The sequence below is a fragment of the Panthera tigris genome, chromosome A1, assembly GCF_018350195.1.
Source record: "Panthera tigris isolate Pti1 chromosome A1, P.tigris_Pti1_mat1.1, whole genome shotgun sequence".
NCBI classification, from domain to species: Eukaryota; Metazoa; Chordata; class Mammalia; order Carnivora; family Felidae; genus Panthera; species Panthera tigris.
Window position 1 is genome coordinate 41144460 of NC_056660.1, and position 24350 is coordinate 41168809.

At 37.7% G+C, this 24350-nt stretch overlaps 1 protein-coding gene across 3 annotated transcripts in view; it reads right to left on the minus strand.

Annotated features, from left to right (window-relative positions):
- Positions 1-14994: 14994 nt before the first annotated feature.
- PCDH9 (protocadherin 9) overlaps positions 14995-24350 on the minus strand; it is a 922428-nt gene continuing 913072 nt past the window's right edge. For all 3 annotated transcript variants that reach the window (XM_042977843.1, XM_042977836.1, XM_042977825.1), the window contains one exon: positions 14995-17251. In XM_042977843.1, coding sequence (XP_042833777.1) covers positions 16878-17251 — 374 coding nt within the window. In that variant the 3' untranslated portion in view covers positions 14995-16877. The remainder of the gene's footprint in view (positions 17252-24350) is intronic.

Sequence of the window (24350 nt, forward strand, 5' to 3'; positions counted from 1 at the left end):
TAGGAAATAGCTTTTGTGTAAAAATAATAAAGCATCAGAGAAAAAATGTTTTAAAAAGCACAGTGATTGATCAAATCTAATCACTTTTTTCCCTTCAAATCTAATCAGTTCTTAAATCTCTTTAAAAACAGAAGAAGCTATAAATTCATTATGATTGAATTTGACCCAGGGCCAAGTATTATAAAATTTGAATATGTAAGACTATCGCAAATAACACACATTAGACACATATCCTAAATCCAAAGAAAACCTTTCTTATTGAACCATATTTTACATGTACTCTAATTTAATTTAATTAATATATTATAGAATTATGTCTTGATCCCATTGTGCAGCAAAGAATTCAAAACTTATTGACCCAGTTCAGCCTCAGGAATAAAAAGACCATATACACAGTCAATTTAACACAAATATTTTGAGAACATATTTCTGCAACCAAAGAGGTTTTGTACCCAGAATTGTCAGGAAGATATTTGGAACTTTGAACTATAAGACTTAAGTTTGCTGAGAGATAAAAAAGTCAACCTTCAGAAAATTGAACATAAGGTAACTATGAAGCATACCATGCATGGAAAAAAAAATAAAAGCAAGGTTGGCATATTTTCAAAATTTATAATTACCTGCTATGTGTAGCAACATCTTCTGGATAGAAATAGTGCAATAGGGGCTCCTGGGTTATTTAATACACTTAGAAATATAGAAAGTAGTTTAGGCTTAGTGGTGCCTGGGTGGCTCAGTCAGTTAAGCACCCGACTTCAGCTCAGGTCATGATCTGGGGATTCATGAGTTCGAGCCCCGCGTCAGACTCTGTGTTGACAGCCTGGAGTCTGCTTCCGATTCTGTGTCTCCCTCTCTCTCTGCCCCTCCCCAGCTCACGCTCTGTCTCTCTCTCAAAAATAAATAAACATTAAAAATATTATAAAGAAAAAGAAATAGCACAATAATTTAGAACAAAAGAGAAAAATGGACTTAAATTTTTTTGTCTGATTTTATTGGTTTCTTTTTTTAAGGAAACACTTTTTAAATGTCAATATTTAAAAGTAGTAAGTCAAGAGGCATCTGGATGGCTCGGTCAGTTAAGCATCTGACTTTGGCTCAGGTTATGATCTCACAGTTCGTGGGTTCAATGCCTGTGTAGAGCTCTGTGTTGACAGCTCAGAGCCTGGAGCCTGCTTCAGATAATGTGTCTCCCTCTCTCTCTGCCCCTCCCCTGCTTGTGTTTTCACTCTTTCTATTTTTCTCTCTGTCTCTCTCTCAAAAATAAATAAATAAACATTAAAAAAAGTACTAAGTCAAAGCATATTTTATTTATCTAGGGTAACTTTCTCAAATTTCATTGAGTGAATATGACGTGTGAATTCTAAGAGAACTGCTATATGCAGAATTATACTCCAGATGCTTGTGTAGCTAATGTGATTAAGCAGGAAACTGTGCTCTTTGTATAACTGAACATTTTGTTTAAGTAAAATAACCTTGACCTGATTGACTCCTATTCTCTTATATTTTGGATATTTGAATTCACAAGGTGGTCAGTAATGATAAAGGATCTTTCCAATATTTCATACACAGTTACACATAAAACATAGGATTCTATTTAAAAAGAATAGGTGTGGCATGGGTTTCTAGAAACATTAATTTCAATGAACTTTAAAATAATCAATATCACAGAGATAAGATTCAGTATTAGTTTTCTGAAGAAAATAAATTGCACAAGACAAAGTCAATGACTGTATATATGGTTGGTGTACCAAAAGCAAAATAAGTTTTCTAATAAAAAAGTGGAAATTACAGTTGAACAAAAGTGTGATCAATCAATTAAAATTGTTGGAAGAGGATTTTTCACCTAGACAAGTGTAAAGCAATCATTAAGAACAGTGTTCTGATAAATATTTCTTGCTGAAAGAGAAAAGCTAAGTCTGTTGGGTAAGCGGGAACTAGATCAAGCTATGCTGCCAAAAATAGTTTTTTAGAATTTTCTGGCATCTGAGCTAATGCCTGGAATTTGCTTTTTCTAGTGCCTTTCCATTTATTACCTTCCAATGGCTGCAGCCTAACATTGCCCCTGTGCTTTCTCCATTTCTACCTTTCATTGTGACCCAGGGAGAGTCCCAAGAGTGGCGTTTCTGCTTTTCCTCATTAGGGCTACTGGCTTGACCAGTCAGCTACATCCCTAACTCCCCGCTCTTTTGAATTGTCAAGGAAAACCAGGGTCAGCTGTAGATGCCGCTCTGAGTGTACAAAACTGTACCAGTGACAACTCACCATAATTTAATATTTTTCTACAAAGTTGAGGAAAAAAACAAAAAGAGGGGGGAGGGAAGACCTAAGTCATGATGGAAGTGAGTTAAAAGTGTTTCTTATTCTGTCTGTCAATAAGCATTGTTTAAATTCAAAAGAGCAGTTGGTTTGCAATTAACACTGTGTTAAGATCTGTGTTGGGTCAACAGGCTTTGTACGGAAGCAGGAGACTATGTCCATATGAAAGATGTTACCCAAGCATTGTGGGTTACAGAAAAAAAAGAATTAATAAGATAAAGAGGCTTTCGAAGCATCTAGCTATCCTATACAGCTGTCATATCATTCCCTCCTTGAGAAAAACGATCCAGATTTCTAACATTCAATAGCCAAGCAAACCTTTGGAGTATAACCTATTTAGGAGTGCAAGAATGCTTATTGATATAAATTAACTTAAGCAGTTTCAATTAACAAAGCAGTTTCTCTCCATAATACCAAATGACAACCCCCAAGCCCCCATTCTTATTTGATTACAGAAAATATGTGTCTTTCATAAATTTACTTTTCTTGTTATTTCTGAGGATTCTCAAGAAATGCTATTCTAATACCACAAATCGATACTGGTTTCCTCTTGCCATGTCTTCAAGCAATGTCATTCCAGGATTCTTTTTGTTCCCTCTTGACTCACAAGAGGGACAAGGGAGTGATTATACACCATTCCTACACAGCACAGTTCATGCCAGTCTGTAGTGTGTAACACAATTAGGCTAAATTTTGCTTATAACAATGAGAACTACAATGCAGGAAGGGACACCTTAAAAATGGGCTCCATATAAAGTAGTCTTAGCATCTAGCAGTCTTTTCACTTCTAGAACCATCTGTTTTGTTGAATCATTTTGCTTAGGGCCAGCTTCTGTCCTCGTTCTTGAGGTCAAATTCCCACCACCTCCCTTTTTGCGAGTGTATGTGTTGGGGGTGGACAGGGAAAGGATGAATAAACATTAATCTCCTTCAGCTCTAATTGAGCTCTTAATGACGTCACATCTCCGTCTTAATGGTCTTCATTTAGATTTCATCACTGTTAAAGATTGCCTCACGTCTGCATGAGTCACTGTTGCTCGCAAGCCGACCTGACCAGAATACAGGGATAGTATTTCCACAGCACAATTCCAATGTCCAATCTAAAATTCAGAATCTACTTATAAATACCATATTTGCCATTTCATCTGCTTCAATAATTTAAACATCCAGATTCCGCTTTGAGCAACAGAAGAAACTCTTGGTAAATTTAAAACAGCAGTTTGTCTCCACTGCATAAGCATTACTGCTTCTATATATTGGAGCATTGAGTAAGTGCAGATTACTGTCTCTTATGGAATATCTTTTAGTATTTCAGATAAAATGCACCTTTTAAGAATGACTGATAACTCATAATTCAGTATTTAATGCATAAAACTTTGAACAACTGTATTTGAGTGTAGGTTTTTCATATCCACAGCCCAACCATTTTATTTTATAGTGCCATTTAGCAATTGTGGCATAATTCCTAAGTAGTTCATGTTTGAATTTGGAAATTTGAAATGTTTTTGAATTATTTATACTATAATACAAAGTTGAAGAAAGAGAAATCAAAAAAGAACTTTGAGCAGGTTTTTCAACTTCAGGTTGTATTAGACTAGTCTATTGTCTGCTTTATTAGCATGTTGAAAAAAATCCCAGTGAAATAATTACACTTATAAGAAACTGACTTCACCTTGGGTCTCGGTTTTCTGCTTTGGTTTATAGATCCCTATTTCCCAACCCTATATTATCCTAATACCTCTCCATAAATATATCCTACTTATCATGTTACAAAGTGTTATAGAACATTAAGCTGGAAAAAATGATATTTAAAAGCCATTTAATCAAATCCACATCTGATGTATATCTTTTAAAAATTCTGACAAATGGTTGTCATATTTATAGCAAGTTTAGCTTGCTACTTCAAGAAGCAGAAGAGTTTTATTCCAAATTTCACACTATGCATTCATTAAATGCCTGCCATATTATAAATCCTGTATGAGATATTTATTCCACAGGAGTAACGAATCAGTCTTCAAATAGTCCCCAGTCAGGAGGAATGGGCAACAAATAAACTGAGAAATACAAATATAGCTTAATGAAATAATACTATGATAAGGAAGGCACTAGAGGAATGCTCAGGAGGAACATCTGGACAAGAGGAAAACCAATCTTTTTCTCTATAGCACTTGCCTACTAAAGGCGTAATCACTATTGCTTCTGCCTTTTCCTGTCACCTACACCCTGGCAAAGCCAGTAAAGTCTGAATCAGCCCCTATTAAAAGAAGTTCTACTTTTTCCTCAGACAGAAAAAAAAAGAAGCAAAAGAGGAATAAAGGAAAAACCTACGACACATAGTATATCAGAACAGTCCTAAATCGGTTTAATAATACCTTTAATATCTTTATAATACCTGTAATACAGGCAATTATCTATAGATATCTCAATGTATCTGTATATCTATAATAGTCACTCGGATCGTCTTCCAAGTTCTCTGAGTAGTACCGATGTGCACTTGCAAGAAGGCAAAACCCATGAATTGATTCCATAAACATTTATTGATTCCACAAACATGTATTGAACCCCTCCTATGTCAAACAGTGAACACAATGGTGAATAAGAGAGATGTCATATTTGTTCTCAGTTTAGAGTCAAAGGAGGGATCCTGGCAAGTAAATGAACAGTTACAATACCGTGCAAGTGCTGTGAGTGGGCAATAGTCTTGGTTCCTTGGAAGCAGTCAGAAAAGCCTTTAAAGGAAGTCTTTTAAGCTCTGACCTAAAGAGTAAGAAGGAGTTAGCTACTCCAGGGAAGAGAACAGAAGGCAAGAATGTACCAGCAGAGTGAAGAACACTCACAAAGACCCAGAAGGGAAAAAGAGCATGGTGTTTTCAAGGAACTCTGGGGAGTTCAATTTAGCTGGATCACCAAGTGATCCATGTTTTAGCATAAATTGCAAAGAGGCTGGTCAAGTGATCAGAGGACAGAAGGTGCTGGAGTCTGCAGGCTATTTTAAGACATATGGACTTTTGGACTGAGAATAATAGAAAAACACTGAATAGTTTTGACCCAGAGTGATATGATCAGATTTCATTCTAGACAAAATACACTGGCTACTGGAGAATAGATTTTCAGGAGTTCAAGTCAGGAAGAAGATAAGTAGATGTTAGAGCTTGCTACACCACCGTGCTGTCTGTCACAGATCCAGTTTAAACAATGCCCCAAATTTGGTCAGCACCAATTGAGATTGGTGGCTCTAGTGGTTTAGTGGCATTATGGCTTTCAGTGATTTAATAGAAGGGGCTATCACACTACCCCTCTTGCCCTAGCATAATCTGCTCTCTTGGCCTTCCCCTGTGAGGGTTGTTCTCACACACCACCATCCTACAGCTTCAGCAGGGTCCACAGTGACTCTGGTGCCCAGGTACACAGAGGCTCTGGTTCTTTCTTTACTTCTACATTCAGACATGGTCTGGAAGCATGAGATCTGACTTCTCTAGAGGCTGCATGGAGACACTGAGTAGAATTGCATTTGAGGCATTTCTGGGATATTTTATTGACCAGTTGTTTTCATGGGTCTGGTATATAGGAGAAAAAGCTGGACTATATTTGTACATTTGGAGAGCTCACAATTGAACCATTGGTATGCGTAAGATGCACTTAGAGTATTCAGTGTGGGAGAAGACAGAACCTTAGGGAAAACTAACAGTCAACACTTGGAAAAAGAAGGCATTTTGCATAGGATATTAAGAAGACATACTCTGAGGATATAGAAGGAAAGCCATCAGAATTCCTTGTTGCAAAACTAAAGGAGTCGAATGTTCTAAGAACATGTGCAATGCCACTAAAAGACTGAGTGAAGTAAAGCCTGAGAGGTGACCTTTTGATTCAGGAATAAATTTGGGCAAGATAATTTTGAGAATTTAGCAAGAGATATCTTGTTGGGAGTGGTTATAGGTGGGAACAGTTGATGGGTAGTGTGTTGATGGATTTTTCTTCAAGATCATGAAATGGATAAAAACAGGTCTGACAATAGATAAGTGAGTGAAATGAAGCTTTCCACTTACTTGTATGTTATTTCTTGTTTGTTTTAAATTAGAGAGACCCGAGCATTAGAAAATGCTCATGAAAAGACATAAGCTTATGAGCAAGTAAAATAAAAATAGTTGAATTTACAGAAAATAGAAGAGAGAATTTCTGACCTGGGCCAGATTTGTCTGTTTGTTTTAAACTCATAATGTATGGGGCGCCTGGGTGGCTTAGTAGGTTGAGTGTCCGACTTCAGCTCAGGTCATGATCTCACACTCCGTGAGTTCAAGCCCCACGTCGGGCTTTGTGCTGTCAGCTCAGAGCCTGGAGCCTGCTTCAGATTCTGTGTCTTCCTCTCTCTCTGTCCCTCCCCTGCTCATGGTCTGTCTCTCTCTGTCTCAAAAATAAATTAATAAAAACATTAAAAAAATTAAAATTAGACTCATGATGTATTCTAGAGAGACATTTCCCATGACATTGGGGATTTAGCCTTCCCTTGAAAATTTTGCAAGATTTGGCAAGTAGAGCCCTCTATTCTGTATGGAAAGGGCCATGGTGGCCAGAGTCTGCTATCTTTTTCAAAGCCTCTGGAAGTGTTTGCATTTATTCAGACTGAACTATAGAATCACAATAGAATAATTATAGAATAATCCTGAAAGAGCCAAAGGATGTGGATTCAGAAATACTGAAAATTTTCAAGTAAACTGAAGAAAGAAAAAAAGGAAGGAGAAAAAGCTAAGTTTCTACCTGCTTTGGTAAAAAGTGGAAAGAATTCTTGACTAACAGCATCTCAGCTCCCTAGAATGAAAGGCAAAATCTTCTCTGAGAGTAGAGAGAACTTAGTGAGAATCTTGGTCCAACACTTAGTGTGTAGGAACAGAACCAAAGGAAAATGCATTCATAATATTTTGAAGATTTGATATATTTTAAGTGTTTTGTGATTAAAAAAGGTTTTGAATAAACTATGACTATCAAAAATAATTAAATAAAAGTGCATTTATGAAGCACTTATGGTATTCTAGACACCATTCTAGGCTCTAACAATTAATCACCCCATTCAATCTTCATAATAAGCTTACAATGTGAATATTATTCTCCCAATTCTACTTCATTAAAAATGATTGTGTCAATTATACAAAATGCCAGATATTATGCTGTAAAATGGAAATTTCTCAAGTTGGTAAGATTCAGGATCATTATCTCCTTTAAATTTTTCTACCTAAGTAGGATTTATAAGCTAAATCTCTTTATCCTCATTCCATTATTAATTTTAATAAATATTGAAATATTATACAGAACTTCACTACTGCTAAATATCTCTAAAGGCATCAACCGTGAACTAAATAGTTAAGTATTTCATTTTGTACCATGTAAGTTTAAATGAATTCATGAGTCCTAGAATGCATAACCAAAGCAAGCTCTTCTCTGGCGATTTTTCATCTGCGCTGGGTAGTTTAAATGCCAGCCCACTGGGAAATTGGTATTTTACTAGATGGACTTCTTTGCCTAGAATTCTGGAATTGTATAAGCAATACCAAACGAACACAAAAATAACCATACAAGTTACTAGTAATAAATGCTAAAAATAACATACAACAGTCTATATAACTATATTAACTATATATTTTATATCTATCTACATACAAATGATAAAACACGCAAAGATTCCCAGGTTAACATTTTTAAAAGAAACACCCACCCATGTGTGTTTTCTTTCTCAAGAAGTTTAATATTGGTTTTCTGATGCTGGTTACTGTGTGCGCATAAAGAGACAGATACTTCTTATGCACCCGATGTTCAATTATTTACATCAGCAAGTATGTCATGGCAAATAATTAAAGATCAAAGTATAAAAGAGGAATAATGTTATCCTATACAAGTGGCTTAAATGGAATAATGGTTTACTGAGTGATACTATGATATTATTGAACTACTATTAATTGAATATTCATATTTAATTCCTTGTGCCATTTGTTACCATACCTTATTATAAAAGAGTGCAGTGTAAGATTGTGAACTACAGGGAGCTGACATTTAAAATCTATGGTCAGCCCTTCCTGGGAGAAGAAAAGACAGATGAAGTCCTGCTACATGGTATGACCTTGTCACTGTAATTAATTTATTTCATATCTGTAATCTGGGATTCTTGTTTGTCAAATTAAGAGCTGTGTCTCCATTTGGAAAATAAGCCACACTGTAGATGTAAGAACAGCTGATTAAAATTGGTGATGCAGTAAGAGAGGGCATTTATTCTTTGAAGCTTAACATATGTATAGCTTTCTCCATGACACTCGGGGAGTCCATTCTCTTCTCCATGCGAGCACGTAGCTCCCCTCGATGTCCATGCGAGCTGCGTTTCCGTGACGGGAGGAAAATAGGCTTGCTAAAGTTAATTATCAGACTGATTTGGGTCTCATTTTAATGCCCTGTTTATTGGCAATGGAAACCTGATATGTGGCTCACTTTGTTCCTCACCTGATTTTCCAAGGTAGGGAACAGAAGGCAAGGGCTACGTTTAAAAAGGTGTGAACTGTGAACAGATACACCCAGGGCATGTAAAAGGAAGTGAGCATTTTTATCTAGCAGCAGGGACTTTAGCTAGATTTCCTAGTAACACGATTTAGGTTCTATTCACTCTAAACCCGTGTGCCATTTTCGACTGTATCGTTTCACCCCAAGGCTAAATAGCACAATTGTTACACATTTAATAACTAAGATATTTAAACCAACATATGAATATGTCATCCATTGGGTAAACCCAACTCTAAGTGGAAGGGGGATATTTATTCTAGAATAAATTAATAAATCATATGATTGCTGGTACTTAAAAAAAAGAAAAATCAATTTGTCACTCGGTCCAAGAATCAAAGAATGCTTGCATTTTTCATAAGAAGGGAGTATTGCATAGTAGTGAAGCACCTGGATTGTGCCGTCAGACCGGCAGAACGGCACCCTGCTTGATCGCTTGCGTGCTCCCGCTACCATCTAGGGTTGCTCCGCATATCTCAGTTTCCTCATCTATAGAATGGGATACAAACAGCACACATCTTAAAAAAAAAAGTACATGAGAAAACTAATGTTAACACATGTGAATCCTTAGACCTGTGCTGAGCACAGAGTAAGTGCTATACAAATGCCTTTGATTAAAGCCTGATGAAAGCCACCACTGCTGTCTGGGACAATTCTAACCAAAAGGAAATAAAACCCTGATTTTAAAAAAGACTGTTCGTCAGTTGTCATATTGTGAAACAACCAAAGGCCTCTAACCCACATGCACTGGGGAGCAGAGATTTTAAGTCTATTATAACCTCTGCCATATCTGGGGACAGTGGTCCTGTAGTTAGATCCTGAACACAATTTTATTACAGATGCTTTAACCAAAGGTGGGGGAATGAGAACAATTATCGAAGCTGGACATGTTATGTTTTACAAAGATTATGGTCTTCCTGGCTATGGAGGCTAAGGAAATTATTTCCTCATTTTGAAACTTTCCTAAGGGAAACTGTCCTTCCCATAATACATGGGGAGAATTAGTGACAGGAGACTTGGTGACATAAGTGATCTGGGGACAAACAATTATCATTATTATGATGTTTTCCAAAGGGTGGAACTTGCGAGCAAGATTATATAGGTGATGCATAACTGAACATTTAAAAATGCTATTATAAGCAAAGTAAAAAATATATTTTATACACAATTTTATGTAGATTATATAGTCATGTTCACATTTTACACAAACTATTACTAAAAATGTACTCAACTTTGGGAAAATGTGTTTATTTAAAAATATTGTTTTTAATGGTCCATTTGTTATCAGACTTTGAAGAAAATCTCAAAGATAGAATACGATCCACTGAAATTTAAAAATCTATTTTACTTATTTTACTGGGAAATGGAATGCTTTTGCTTCCTGTTTTGCTTTTGCTTTCACTAACTTCAGAGACAAACATATGGCCCATTTCTGGAAGGTATGGAGAACTGGTGATGTGAATTTATGAACACACACACACATGTAATGCACAGACACACACATTCTCTTTGACTCAATTTTCTGTTTTGTTTTGGTTTTTGTAATTTTTCTGTTATTTTTATTTCCTGTGATGTGTGGATTCTGGGGGGGAGAAAACAATCTAAAAACTTGTTTCTGGCAGAAATAACATGTGGCTTTAAAATGATGGCTGCTACCATCTTTTCCATAGGCTGATGGTCACACACAACATGTCCTTCGTGGGAGTGGACAGCACTGGGGGTGGGGGCGGAATGCACAGTGAGTATCTTAGAGAGTGAGGGAAGCTTGTATTGGAACTTCAAATCATAATGCAAGGAAGAACAACCTGTAAAAAACAGTGACCACATTCACCAGTCATTAGAGTGTGCAGACTTCAAGGAGTACAGAAGGGAAAATAGAATCTATGAAGAGAACTTGCCGAGTAAAAGGGAAATCATTTGTTTTATTTGCCCTTCTGCGGTTTATCTTCGAGTGAGACAATGAACAATAAGCATTAAAAATGAGTATGGGACGCCTGGGTGGCTCAGTCAGTTGAGCGACCGACTTTGGCTCAGGTCATGGTCTTGCAGTTTGTGAGTTCGAGCCCTGCGTTGGGCTCTGTGCTGATGGCTCAGAGCCTGGAGCCTGCCTCAGATTCTGTGTCTCCCTCTCTTTGTCCTTTACCCGCTCATGCTCTGTCTCTCTCTGTCTCTCAAAAATGAATAAACATCAAAAATTTTTTTAGAAAATGAGTAAATTGTAGTTATGTCAGAAGGTGGTCAGTGCTATGGGTGGGAGAAGTAGAGCAGGTTGTAAGTAGGATTGGGAATCCTAAGGGAGACATTTCAGTTTTAAAAGAGGATGATCAGATATGTTAAGCAACAAAACAGATCTCAGTAAATTTTAAGTTTGAAATTCTAAAACGATCTTTTCTAACTACAGTGGGATCAAGCTGGAAATCAATAATAGGACAATGGGAAAACTCACAAATATGTGGACATTAAACAACACACTCTTAAACAACCAATGTGTCACAGAAGAAATCAGCAGGGAAACTAGAAAATACTTATGGTTGAAAAAAATGAAAAGGCAACATATCAAAACTGATGGGATGAAGCAAAGGCAGTACTCAGGGAAACTTAGAGCTGTAAACACATATGTTGAAAAAGAAGATCTGAGAAGACATGGCCAATAAAGTAAGAGGAAGTCAAGAGGTTGTGGTATCCAGGAAGCCAGGAGAAGAAAATGTTTTCAGGAGGAGGGAGTGTTTCATATGTTCCATTATAGCTTACTGCTATCACTAAGCAGTTTGATGCCCTGCCACTGAGGCCAAGTTGCTGGTTATACTGACATCAAAGTATGTTTGGGGTCTATGAATTTAATGGAGAATGTATATAATAGTACCCTAAATCTTTTCATGATTTATTTTTCTTCAGAAAGCAAAAATGCTTCATATACAAAATAATAATGACTACAATGGCTGATGTGAACAGTTAAAACAAAATAGATGTAACGAACGTGAAATATAAAAAAGTGAAATTTCACTTAGAATCACCTGATACTATATCACAGCACACCTTAATTGTATTAGAGATCCAAGGTGAAGATTTTTATTACTATAATTGAGTATCATTGTCCAGGATGATGTCAATGATGCCAAAACTAATGATGAATTTGGAAGTGAAAACATAAACACTTGTTAGAACAGAAGAACCATAAAGATAATGTACAGCATTGTGACTATAGTTAATAATATTGTATTGTATAATTGAAAGCTGCTAAGAGAGAAAATATTAAAAGTTGTCACAAGAAAAATAATTATAATTATGGGTGGTGACGGCTGTTAACTAGATGTTGTGGAGATCATTTTGCAATATATACAAATAGTGAATCATGTTGTATACCTGAAACCAATTGTATCTCAATAAAAAAAGTTTAAGAAGAACAACAAAGGTCCAGAAAAGACAGGGTTTGAATTTAAATGGTACTGTGATACTATTTGAAAAAAATCACTATAGTTGAACATATTTTCAAAATACATGAGTTCTATAATATCTGGCATTGAATAAGCCCAATAATAATTGTGTTGTATATATGCTAATAAGAATACAACCAGAAGACTTTAAAGAAAAATCTAAGGATAAAAAATGAAAGAATATTTCTAAAGACATTTTTACTATAAAGCTTCAAGAACACTGTAATACATTAGGATAACAAAAATATGGATGGAACTCATTTCCATGTATGTGGGGGTGCTATTTAAGAATCTTAAGATATAAGAAAATAAAACGCATATATAAAAATAGAAAATACAGTCCTTATTTAATGTTTTTTTTGTAATTTTTTTTAATGTTTTATTTAAGAAAGACAGAGACAGAGCACGAGTGGGGACGGGGCAGAGAGGGAGGGAGACCCAGAATCAGAAGCAGGCTCCAGGCTCTGAGCTGTCAGCACAGAGCCCAATGCGGGGCTCAAACTCACGAACTGTGAGATCATGACCTGGGCTGAAGTCAGACGCTCAACCGACCGAGCCACCCAGGCGCCCCCTTATTTAATGTTTTAAAACAGATGATGGTAGCATCAAGAGAACGCAAAACTGATATTTTTGGGATACCCATTAATTTATACTTTGAGTGAACTGGATGTGAAAGAAATATTATTATGATAGTCATGTTTTAATAGTATTTACCTTACAAAGATATTTCAATACTAAGAGAATAATTATATATTTTCTCAACAGTGAAAAGGCCAGTTGATATCTACTAAAACTTCGGTAGTTGTGAATAGGAAGGAACAGTACATAGAGAGTTCATTATGTGATCACTGTGCCTTTAAGAACACTGGGAGAATCTGAAAGCACTCTCTCCCAAAAGAACCAATGAAGGAGCTTCCTTCAGGGAGAGAAGATCAACTCTGTTTAAAACAAAGCAGAAAATGAAGCATTTTTAAACTGGCAACACCCCTCCTCCTTTTGATAGTTTGGTTTGCCCTCTTACAAAGCAACACCCTGGTATCCACATTAGAATTGAAACCGACAAGGCATCCCTTTCATCCCTGGCTGCCAACACTCCTCACTAATAATAATTAGCCATCCCTGGCATCTAGCCAAGAGAGTTTAATAAATACTATAAGGGCTTTGGGGCCTCAGCTGCATTTCTAGCTTTAGCTAAGGAATGATGGGGGAGGGAACACCACTTGACGCTGAATGAGATCTGCTGAATAGCATCAGTGCAACAAAATGAGTGCTCAGTTGTCTGTTAATGAACGACCATTATTTAAATATATATTTTATGTTAGAGTATGTGTAGAAATGCTCATAGGTCACATTCAGCTTTATAAAGTTTATCTCTATACCTGCCTTAAAAACATTAATATATAGCATCATACTATTTGATAATCACTCTAGAAGTCATTATCTTTATAGATTTCATATAGGTGTGCTTTTCTAGGAAATGTAAATGGCTTTAATTTTCAGGTAAATAAAGACTCATAATATTCAATGCCTCCACAATTAAACAATGTGGACAATACTTGAACAACAGTCATTATGAATGTACTCTTTTATTTACTTGATAAACCATTTTGGTTCGTGATATTATCAACCCTAAAATTTCACAAAGCATATAACTGAATGTCTTGATAAGACTAGATATTGTTGTATTTATTCATAGAAATATGGAGGGGATGAGGAGTTTCTTTCCCACACTTGTGAAGGTTGTTCATAGAGAGGAGAACTATTGCACTTTTTTTGGTTCCATTTTTATGTCTTTATTTTTTATTTGAATAGTTCGACTCTACGGGCAGGAGAACTATAAGAGAAATTGTTTTAATTTCTCTCACACTTTACTCTTAAAAGCAGAGGAGAATGACTTATCTGATAACAAAATGAAGAAAGACTATACAGGCATGGACTTTATCTTTTCCAGAGTGACATGTTTTCAGGATTCATTCATGCTCTGTGTCCTGGGGCAGGCCGCACCCTCTGAAGAAAACACAGAGGTTCCATGGTGTGCCTCACAGTCATGGGTGAGTCTGGCTTATTCACAAGTGAAGGGTTACAGTTTCACACCCAGCCACAGTCCAAGCAAGTATCTTTATCTCTGTGTCTCTAACTCCTGAATCTTATCTCCCATTGCTACAAAAAGCTCTAGAGGGAGAGTCAGGCTTGCTTACCTCCCCTAAAACCCTAACACGAATGAAAATCGATCCAGGTGTTCTCTGGAGAAATAAACACACGGCATATGTATGAGTATGTCTTATTATCCTTGAAAGCTTTCTGTGCCTATTTTCCTATCTGAAAGAAATACAGATGACGTGTTAGCCCTTGTTTCAAGGCCTTAATCCCAGAATAGTTCTCTTCTGCCTTGGCCAACAATAAAATAACCTCATTTACTAGTCTACCTGCCAGCTTTCTGGACTTGGGATTTCAGTTTGATAAAACTTGCATGAATCTTGACTAGAAAGTGAACTGAACTTCTCCATGAATTTCTCTAGAAAATGATTTCATAGACCAGAAGTTTAACTCTTTAAATCGTATTTTCAGAACATAGGTATTAAACCCCTCAAAAGTCCGCCTTGATTTCTAATTAAGAGCTGATTTACCCACATATATTTATCCAACAATTAGAGTAGAAATTATCACTTTGGATGTTGACCAAGAATTAACACACTACAATCAGGAATTCAGAACATTTATTGCAAGAGCTGAATAATTGTAAATAACGTAGAACTGGCAAAGCAGTAACAAGGATAATTGTTTAGATATTGATTCTGTCAAAGTCATCAAACACCCCTCACAAACCGACAAAAATGTACTTCAATAAGCAATGCACCCCTACCCATTATTTTCCATTATACTGTGGAAAAACGTGAATTGCTATTTACAAAGTAATTTTATTTTTGGTAAGAACAAATTAACTATCAGATTAGCAAACCTTTTTTTTTATTTTTTATTTTATTTTTTTTTTTACTTTTAAACTGATGTTGAACCGTGGCATTAAGATAACTTTCACTTCTTTCAATAAAGACATTTTGTTGCATGCTATTTATTTGTTTAAATCATCTGTCATGCCTTAACAAAAACCTCCTAAGAATGTTCGAATTTGGATTTGTTTGCACGTGCAACTGAGATCTTATGAACATTTGTTGTCACTCTGTTGGTTGGACCTAAGTGACAAGATGCTGGTACCTGCCAGGCATTGACCGACTATGATAACAAACAGTTAAACAGCAATAATTAGAGATTTATCCCTTTATTTCCCCCAACTAGCCTACCTGGAGAATGTTCTGTTACATCATGAAGGCACAACACATTAAATATTTTGTGGCTATGGTCTAACACTTGTGTTACAACAACATTATTGTATATGAGGATCAACACAAACTCTGCCATTTCAACAAAGTTGTAGACACACACTTGCCCGGTTGAAACTATTTTTGAATAGTAATTTTTCTTCAATATATGCTAATTTTGATACATTAGTTTTGTATGAGTGACAAGCACAGGATATTGTATTACTTGCTGAAGGATAACACTTTCCCATTACTCTCACACTTAATGCTACTGATTAAGTGATTTTGCTTTCGCCTACTTTGAAAACAAGGATGTCAAGAAAATAGGTTCTGAGTTTCCAAGCTTTTGCAGAAGTCCTGTTCTTATATAAGGTTTTCATTTTATCTTTATTTTTTATAGAATCCCAGCATCATAAGCAATCACAAAAGAAGCAGGATTCCAGAACCTTTTTTTAAACACAAGCGTTTGAGATCCTTTGAACAATGTGTGTCAAGACAGACTACTAACGCAGAAACACCTCACTGAAAGAAACAACAAAAATAACGACAAAGAGGCAAATTAAGAAAAAGGAAAGAAGCAACCATAAAACACGGAATTATGCTACAACATTTTTTAGGTGAACGTTGTAAGTACACAAAAGTTGTTAATAATAACTTGCTTCTATTTACAAATACTTTAACACTGATTGACTTACAAGTATCCACTAACGTTGTTAACAGCACAATAGGTTTAATGCTTAATCTTTTTAAGTTTCGTTTGAAGTATAATGTCAAGTATAGCAGTCCCAGCACAAATCAATGACAAAAAGAGCACAATTTTCTAACTGGATATGTTTGTCAGTCACTCTAATCCATGGAACTTTCTTACTCTCCAAATGCATATTCTATTGTTCATAGCAGCAGTCCAGGGTCAAAAGTAAAATGCAATTAAAAAAGAAAGAAAGAAAGAAAGAAAGAAAGAAAGAAAGAAAGAAAGAAAGAAAAGAAAAAAAAAGAAAAAAAGATATTTGCACAATGGAGTGATCATCTCTGGAGAGTTTAATCAATTCTAGTAAACAAGATCACGTGGCTAGTAGAACTATCTTCTTTTTTATGTTGTAAAATATTGTATCCTCCATGGTGCTAACACAAAGTTATGGATATCCCTGCTATAAAGGGGCATAGTTATAGAGATCTATTGAATACATAAAGCTCTGACACACACAGTATTAGCATGTCTATTTAGATTAAAGTTATTAGGTCCCATATAGCCTTTTGTTTTTTTTGTTTTTTTTTAGAGTTGGTGCTCCTTCGGACTCTCAATAGTACCTCCTGCTTGCTTATAAGACTTCAGATTTGCCAGAGGAATGTCTGTCATGTGACTGCCATTGTTGAAATGGCCTTCATTGGAGCCATACTGCTTACGGTCATTGAACTGGTTCCTGTTGCTATCTTCTTTCCAGGCTCTGGTAAGGGTGTGCCCATTCACAAGCTTGTCCTTCTTGACCCATTCTTTCTGGGGTGCAAAGGTTGAGAGAGGAGATTTAGGGTGTTGATATGGGCCCAAGCCAGGAGGCATCCAGCAATTATCAGAGTGACCCAAAACCAAGCACTCTTGAGTGCACATCTCTGTGGCTTCAGCTAATCCTCGGGGACCCAAAGGCCCATCTACAGAGGGCAAGAGACAGAGAAAATAAGAAAAGAAAGTGGTTAGAACTGTAATTTAAAATTGTCACCTTTGAGAAGAAGTGCATTGGTGATTTCATTTTCTTATGAAAGTATAATAAGTTACGCAATTCAAAGAATTCAGTCTTTTAAGAGGAACAGAAGGAATCGAATTCCTTGTTGTGGAAGTAAGAGTCATCTCTTTCCTTCAGCCTTCATTTATATTGAGAAACAGACATGAGTAAACAGATATACCCACAATACACCATTTCTGATCAACTGTTTCTGTGGAGTATGTATTGTTACTGATTTACCGTCTAATTCTCAACAAAAAGCCCTTATTCATGAAAAATTATGAAGAGTCGAAAATTTTTATGTGTGATGTTGAAAAATATGTAAGGAGGGTTCCAGAAGATGGCGGCGTAGGAGGACGCGGGCTCACAGCGCGTCCTGCCGATCACTTAGATTCCACCTACACCTGCCTAAAGAACCCAGAAAACCGCCAGAGGATTAGCAGAAGGGAGTCTCCGGAGTCAAGCGCAGACGAGAGGCCCACGGAAGAGGGTAGGAAGGGCGGCGAGGCGGTGCGCGCTCCACGGACTGGCGGGAGGGAGCCGGGGCGGAGGGGCGGCTCGCCGGCCAAGCAGAGCCCCCGAGTCGGGCTGGCAAAAGCGGAGGGGCCGGACAGACTGTGCTCCGACAGCAAGCGCGACTTAGCGTCTGGGAGGTCATAAGTTAACAGCTCTGCGCGGAAAGCGGGAAGGCTGGAGGACAAAGGGAGGGAGAGCTGCTGAGCCCCCGGACGGCAGAGCTCAGCTTGGCGGGGAACAAAGGCGCCAGCGCCATCTCCCCCGCCCATCCCCCAGCCAAAATCCCAAAGGGAACCAGTTCCTGCCAGGGAACTTGCTCGCTCCGCGCAAACACCCAACTCTGTGCTTCTGCGGAGCCAAACCTCCGGCAGCGGATCTGACTCCCTCCCGCTGCCACAGGGCCCCTCCTGAAGTGGATCACCTAAGGAGAAGCGAGCTAAGCCTGCCCCTCCAGCCCCCGTGCACCTTGCCTACCCACCCCAGCTAATACGCCAGATCCCCAGCAACACAAGCCTGGCAGTGTGCAAGTAGCCCAGACGGGACACGCCACCCCACAGTGAATCCCGCCCCTAGGAGAGGGGAAGAGAAGGCACACACCAGTCTGACTGTGGCCCCAGCAGTGGGCTGGGGGCAGACATCGGGTCGGACTGCGGCCCCGCCCACTAACTCCAGTTATACACCACAGCACAGGGGAAGTGCACTGCAGGTCCTCACCACGCCAGGGACTCTCCAAAATGACCAAACGGAAGAATTCCCCTCAGAAGAATCTCCAGGAAATAACAACAGCTAATGAAGTGATCAAAAAGGATTTAAATAATATAACAGAAAGTGAATTTAGAATAATAGTCATAAAATTAATCGCTGGGCTTGAAAACAGTATACAGGACAGCAGAGAATCTCTTGCCACAAAGATCGAGGGACTAAGGAACAGTCACGAGGAGTTGAAAAACGCTTTAAACGAATTGCAAAACAAAATGGAATCCACGATGGCTCGGCTTGAAGAGGCAGAGGAGAGAATAGGTGAACTAGAAGATAAAGTTATGGAGAAAGAGGAAGCTGAAAGAAAGAGAGATAAAAAAATCCAGGAGTATGAGGGGAAAATTAGAGAACTAAGTGATACACTAAAAAAAAATAATATACGCATAATTGGTATCCCAGAGGAGGAAGAGAGAGGGAAAGGTGCTGAAGGGGTACTTGAACAAATTATAGCTGAGAACTTCCCTGAACTGGGGAAGGAAAAAGGCATTGAAATCCAAGAGGCACAGAGAACTCCCTTCAGATGTAACTTGAATCGATCTTCTGCACGACATATCATAGTGAAACTGGCAAAATACAAGGATAAAGAGAAAATTCTGAAAGCAGCAAGGGATAAACGTGCCCTCACATATAAAGGGAGACCTATAAGACTCGTGACTGATCTCTCCTTTGAAACTTGGCAGGCCAGAAAGGCTTGGCACGATATCTACAGTGTGCTAAACAGAAAAAATACGCAGCCGAGAATCCTTTATCCAGCAAGTCTGTCATTTAGAATAGAAGGAGAGATAAAGGTCTTCCCAAACAAACAAAAACTGAAGGAATTTGTCACCACGAAACCAGCCCTACAAGAGATCCTAAGGGGGATCCTGTGAGACAAAGTACCAGAGACATCACTACAAGCATAAAACATACAGACATCACAATGACTCTAAACCCATATCTTTCTATAATAACACTGAATGTAAATGGATTAAATGCGCCAACTAAAAGACATAGGGTATCAGAATGGATAAAAAAACAAGACCCATCTATTTGCTGTCTACAAGAGACTCATTTTAGATCCGAGGACACCTTTAGATTGAGAGTGAGGGGATGGAGAACTATTTATCATGCTCCTGGAAGCCAAAAGAAAGCTGGAGTAGCCATACTTATATCAGACAAACTAGACTTTAAATTAAAGGCTGTAACAAGAGATGAAGAAGGGCATTATATAATAATCACAGGGTCTATCCACCAGGAAGAGCTAACTATTATAAATGTCTATGCGCCAAATACCCGAGCCCCCAGATATATAAAACAATTACTCATAAACATAAGCAACCTTATTGATAAGAATGTGGCCATTGCAGGGGACTTTAACACCCCACTTACAGAAATGGATAGATCATCTAGACACACAGTCAATAAAGAAACAAGGGCCCTGAATGATACATTGGATCAGATGGACTTGACAGATATATTTAGAACTCTGCATCCCAAAGCAACAGAATATACTTTCTTCTCGAGTGCACATGGAACATTCTCCAAGATAGATCATATACTGGGTCACAAAACAGCCCTTCATAAGTTTACAAGAATTGAAATTATACCATGCATACTTTCAGACCACAATGCTATGAAGCTTGAAATCAACCACAGGAAAAAGTCTGGAAAACCTCCAAAAGCATGGAGGTTAAAGAACACCCTACTAACGAATGAGTGGGTCAACCAGGCAATTAGAGAAGAAATTAAAACATATATGGAAACAAACGAAAATGAAAATACAACAATCCAAACGCTTTGGGATGCAGTGAAGGCAGTCCTGAGAGGAAAATACATTGCAATCCAGGCCTATCTCAAGAAACAAGAAAAATCCCAAATACAAAATCTAACAGCACACCTAAAGGAAATAGAAGCAGAACAGCAAAGGCAGCCTAAACCCAGCAGAAGAAGAGAAATAATAAAGATCAGAGCAGAAATAAACAATATAGAATCTAAAAAAACTGTAGAGCAGATCAACGAAACCAAGAGTTGGTTTTTTGAAAAAATAAACAAAATTGACAAACCTCTAGCCAGGCTTCTCAAAAAGAAAAGGGAGATGACCCAAATAGATAAAATCATGAATGAAAATGGAATGATCACAACCAATCCCTCAGAGATACAAACAATTATCAGGGAATACTATGAAAAATTATATGCCAGCAAATTGGACAACCTGGAAGAAATGGACAAATTTCTAAACACCCACACTCTTCCAAAACTCAATCAGGAGGAAATAGAAAGCTTGAACAGACCCATAACCAGCAAAGAAATTGAATCGGTTATCAAAAATCTCCCAACAAATAAGAGTCCAGGACCAGATGGCTTCCCAGGGGAGTTCTACCAGACATTTAAAGCAGAGATAATACCTATCCTTCTCAAGCTATTCCAAGAAATAGAAAGGGAAGGAAAACTTCCAGACTCATTCTATGAAGCCAGTATTACTTTGATTCCTAAACCAGACAGAGACCCAGTAAAAAAAGAGAACTACAGGCCAATATCCCTGATGAATATGGATGCAAAAATTCTTAATAAGATACTAGCAAATCGAATTCAACAGCATATAAAAAGAATTATTCACCATGATCAAGTGGGATTCATTCCTGGGATGCAGGGCTGGTTCAACATTCGCAAATCAATCAACGTGATACATCACATTAACAAAAAAAAAGAGAAGAACCATATGATCCTGTCAATCGATGCAGAAAAGGCCTTTGACAAAATCCAGCACCCTTTGTTAATAAAAACCCTTGAGAAAGTCGGGATAGAAGGAACATACTTAAAGATCATAAAGGCCATTTATGAAAAGCCCACAGCTAACATCATCCTCAACGGGGAAAAACTGAGAGCTTTTTCCCTGAGATCAGGAACACGACAGGGATGCCCACTGTCACCGCTGCTGTTTAATATAGTGCTGGAAGTTCTAGCATCAGCAATCAGACAACAAAAGGAAATCAAAGGCATCAAAATTGGCAAAGATGAAGTCAAGCTTTCGCTTTTTGCAGATGACATGATATTATACATGGAAAATCCGATAGACTCCACCAAAAGTCTGCTAGAACTGATACATGAATTCAGCAAAGTTGCAGGATACAAAATCAATGTGCAGAAATCAGTTGCATTCTTATACACTAACAATGAAGCAACAGAAAGACAAATGAAGAAACTGATCCCATTCACAATTGCACCAAGAAGCATAAAATACCTAGGAATAAATCTAACCAAAGATGTAAAAGATCTGTATGCTGAAAACTATAGAAAGCTTATGCAGGTAATTGAAGAAGATATAAAGAAATGGAAAGACATTCCCTGCTCATGGATTGGAAGAATAAATATTGTCAAAATGTCAATACTACCCAAAGCTATCTACACATTCAATGCAATCCCAATCAAAATTGCACCAGCATTCTTCTCGAAACTAGAACAAGCAATCCTAAAATTCATATGGAACCACAAAAGGCCCCGAATAGCCAAAGTAATTTTGAAGAAGAAGACCAAAGCAGGAGGCATCACAATCCCAGACTTTAGCCTCTACTACAAAGCTGTCATCATCAAGACAGCATGGTATTGGCATAAAAACAGACACATAGACCAATGGAATAGAATAGAAACCCCAGAACTAGACCCACAAACGTATGGCCAACTCATCTTTGACAAAGCAGGAAAGAACATCCAATGGAAAAAAGACAGTCTCTTTAACAAATGGTGCTGGGAGAACTGGACAGCAACATGCAGAAGGTTGAAACTAGACCACTTTCTCACACCATTCACAAAAATAAACTCAAAATGGATAAAGGACCTGAATGTGAGACAGGAAACCATCAAAACCTTAGAGGAGAAAGCAGGAAAAGACCTCTCTGACCTCAGCCGTAGCAATCTCTTACTCGGCACATCCCCAAAGGCAAGGGAATTAAAAGCAAAAGTGAATTACTGGGACCTTATGAAGATAAAAAGCTTCTGCACAGCAAAGGAAACAACCAACAAAACTAAAAGGCAACCAACGGAATGGGAAAAGATATTTGCAAATGACACATCGGACAAAGGGCTAGTATCCAAAATCTATAAAGAGCTCATCAAACTCCACACCAGAAAAACAAATAACCCAGTGAAGAAATGGGCAGAAAACATGAATAGACACTTCTCTAAAGAAGACATCCGGATGGCCAACAGGCACATGAAAAGATGTTCAACGTCGCTCCTTATCAGGGAAATACAAATCAAAACCACACTCAGATACCACCTCACGCCAGTCAGAGTGGCCAAAATGAAGAAATCAGGAGACTATAGATGCTGGAGAGGATGTGGAGAAACAGGAACCCTCTTGCACTGTTGGTGGGAATGCAAATTGGTGCAGCCGCTCTGGAAAACAGTATGGAGGTTCCTCAGAAAATTAAAAATAGACCTACCCTATGACCCAGCAATAGCACTGCTAGGAATTTATCCAAGGGATACAGGAGTACTGATGCATAGGGGCACCTGTACCCCAATGTTTATAGCGGCACTCTCAACAATAGCCAAATTATGGAAAGAGCCTAAATGTCCATCAACTGATGAATGGATAAAGAAATTGTGGTTTATATACACAATGGAATACTACGTGGCAATGAGAAAAAATGAAATATGGCCTTTTGTAGCAACATGGATGGAACTGGAGAGTGTGATGCTAAGTGAAATAAGCCATACAGAGAAAGACAGATACCATATGGTTTCACTCTTATGTGGATCCTGAGAAACATAACAGAAACCCATGGGGGAGGGGAAGAAAAAAAAAAAAAAAAAAGAGGTTAGAGTGGGAGAGAGCCAAAGCATTAGAGACTGTTAAAAACTGAGAACAAACTGAGGGTTGATGGGGGGTGGGAGGGAGGGCAGGGTGGGTGATGGGTATTGAGGAGGGCACCTTTTGGGATGAGCACTGGGTGTTGTATGGAAACCAATTTGACAGTAAATTTCATATATTAAAAAATAAAAAAAAAAAAAAGAAAAATATGTAAATATGTAATGTACAACTCCATAAAAACAGAAAATACTTGAAATATAATACTAAAAAATAAATACTCTAAATGATTATATAAAATACCAGTTTTCCATAAAAACATGTTATTTTTATACAAAACCATACGAAAGTGTGCAACATTTTTAAATTTAAAAAAATTAAAGCATATTTTAACTGTGTGTATTACTAAAGGAACACCTGGTCTGCTGCAAGCATTCTGAAATCCAAGTAAATAAAGAAGTCATTTGCATTCAAAGACAGCATTTGGTTGTTTCCAAACCTAACCTATTTTCTTTTCTTTTAAATTTTTTAAATGTTTATTTACTTTTGAGAGAGAGAGAGAGACAGAGTGTGAGTGGGGGGAGGGGCAGAGAGAGAGGAAGACACAGAATCCGAAGCAGGCTCCGGATTCTGAGCTGTCAGGACAAAGCTTGACCTGGGGCTGGAACCCAGGAACCACAAGATCATGACTTGAGTCGAAGTCGGACGCTTAACCCACCGAGCCACGCAGGTGCCGACAAGCCTAAACTATTTTCTATATTTCTAAGTGTATTAAATAAATTCACTAGAATGAAAGTCTAGCTAAGTTGCAAATTGGATCACATGGAGTCTAATATTCAGGGGGAAAAAGTCATCGTAGATATTTATCTATTGGTTTGCTTGTTTTTCCTAGCAGGCAATCTACAACATATATTTTAATCTTCATTTCAAAAGTAAACTCTTTTCTGATTATATAAAGAGGAAA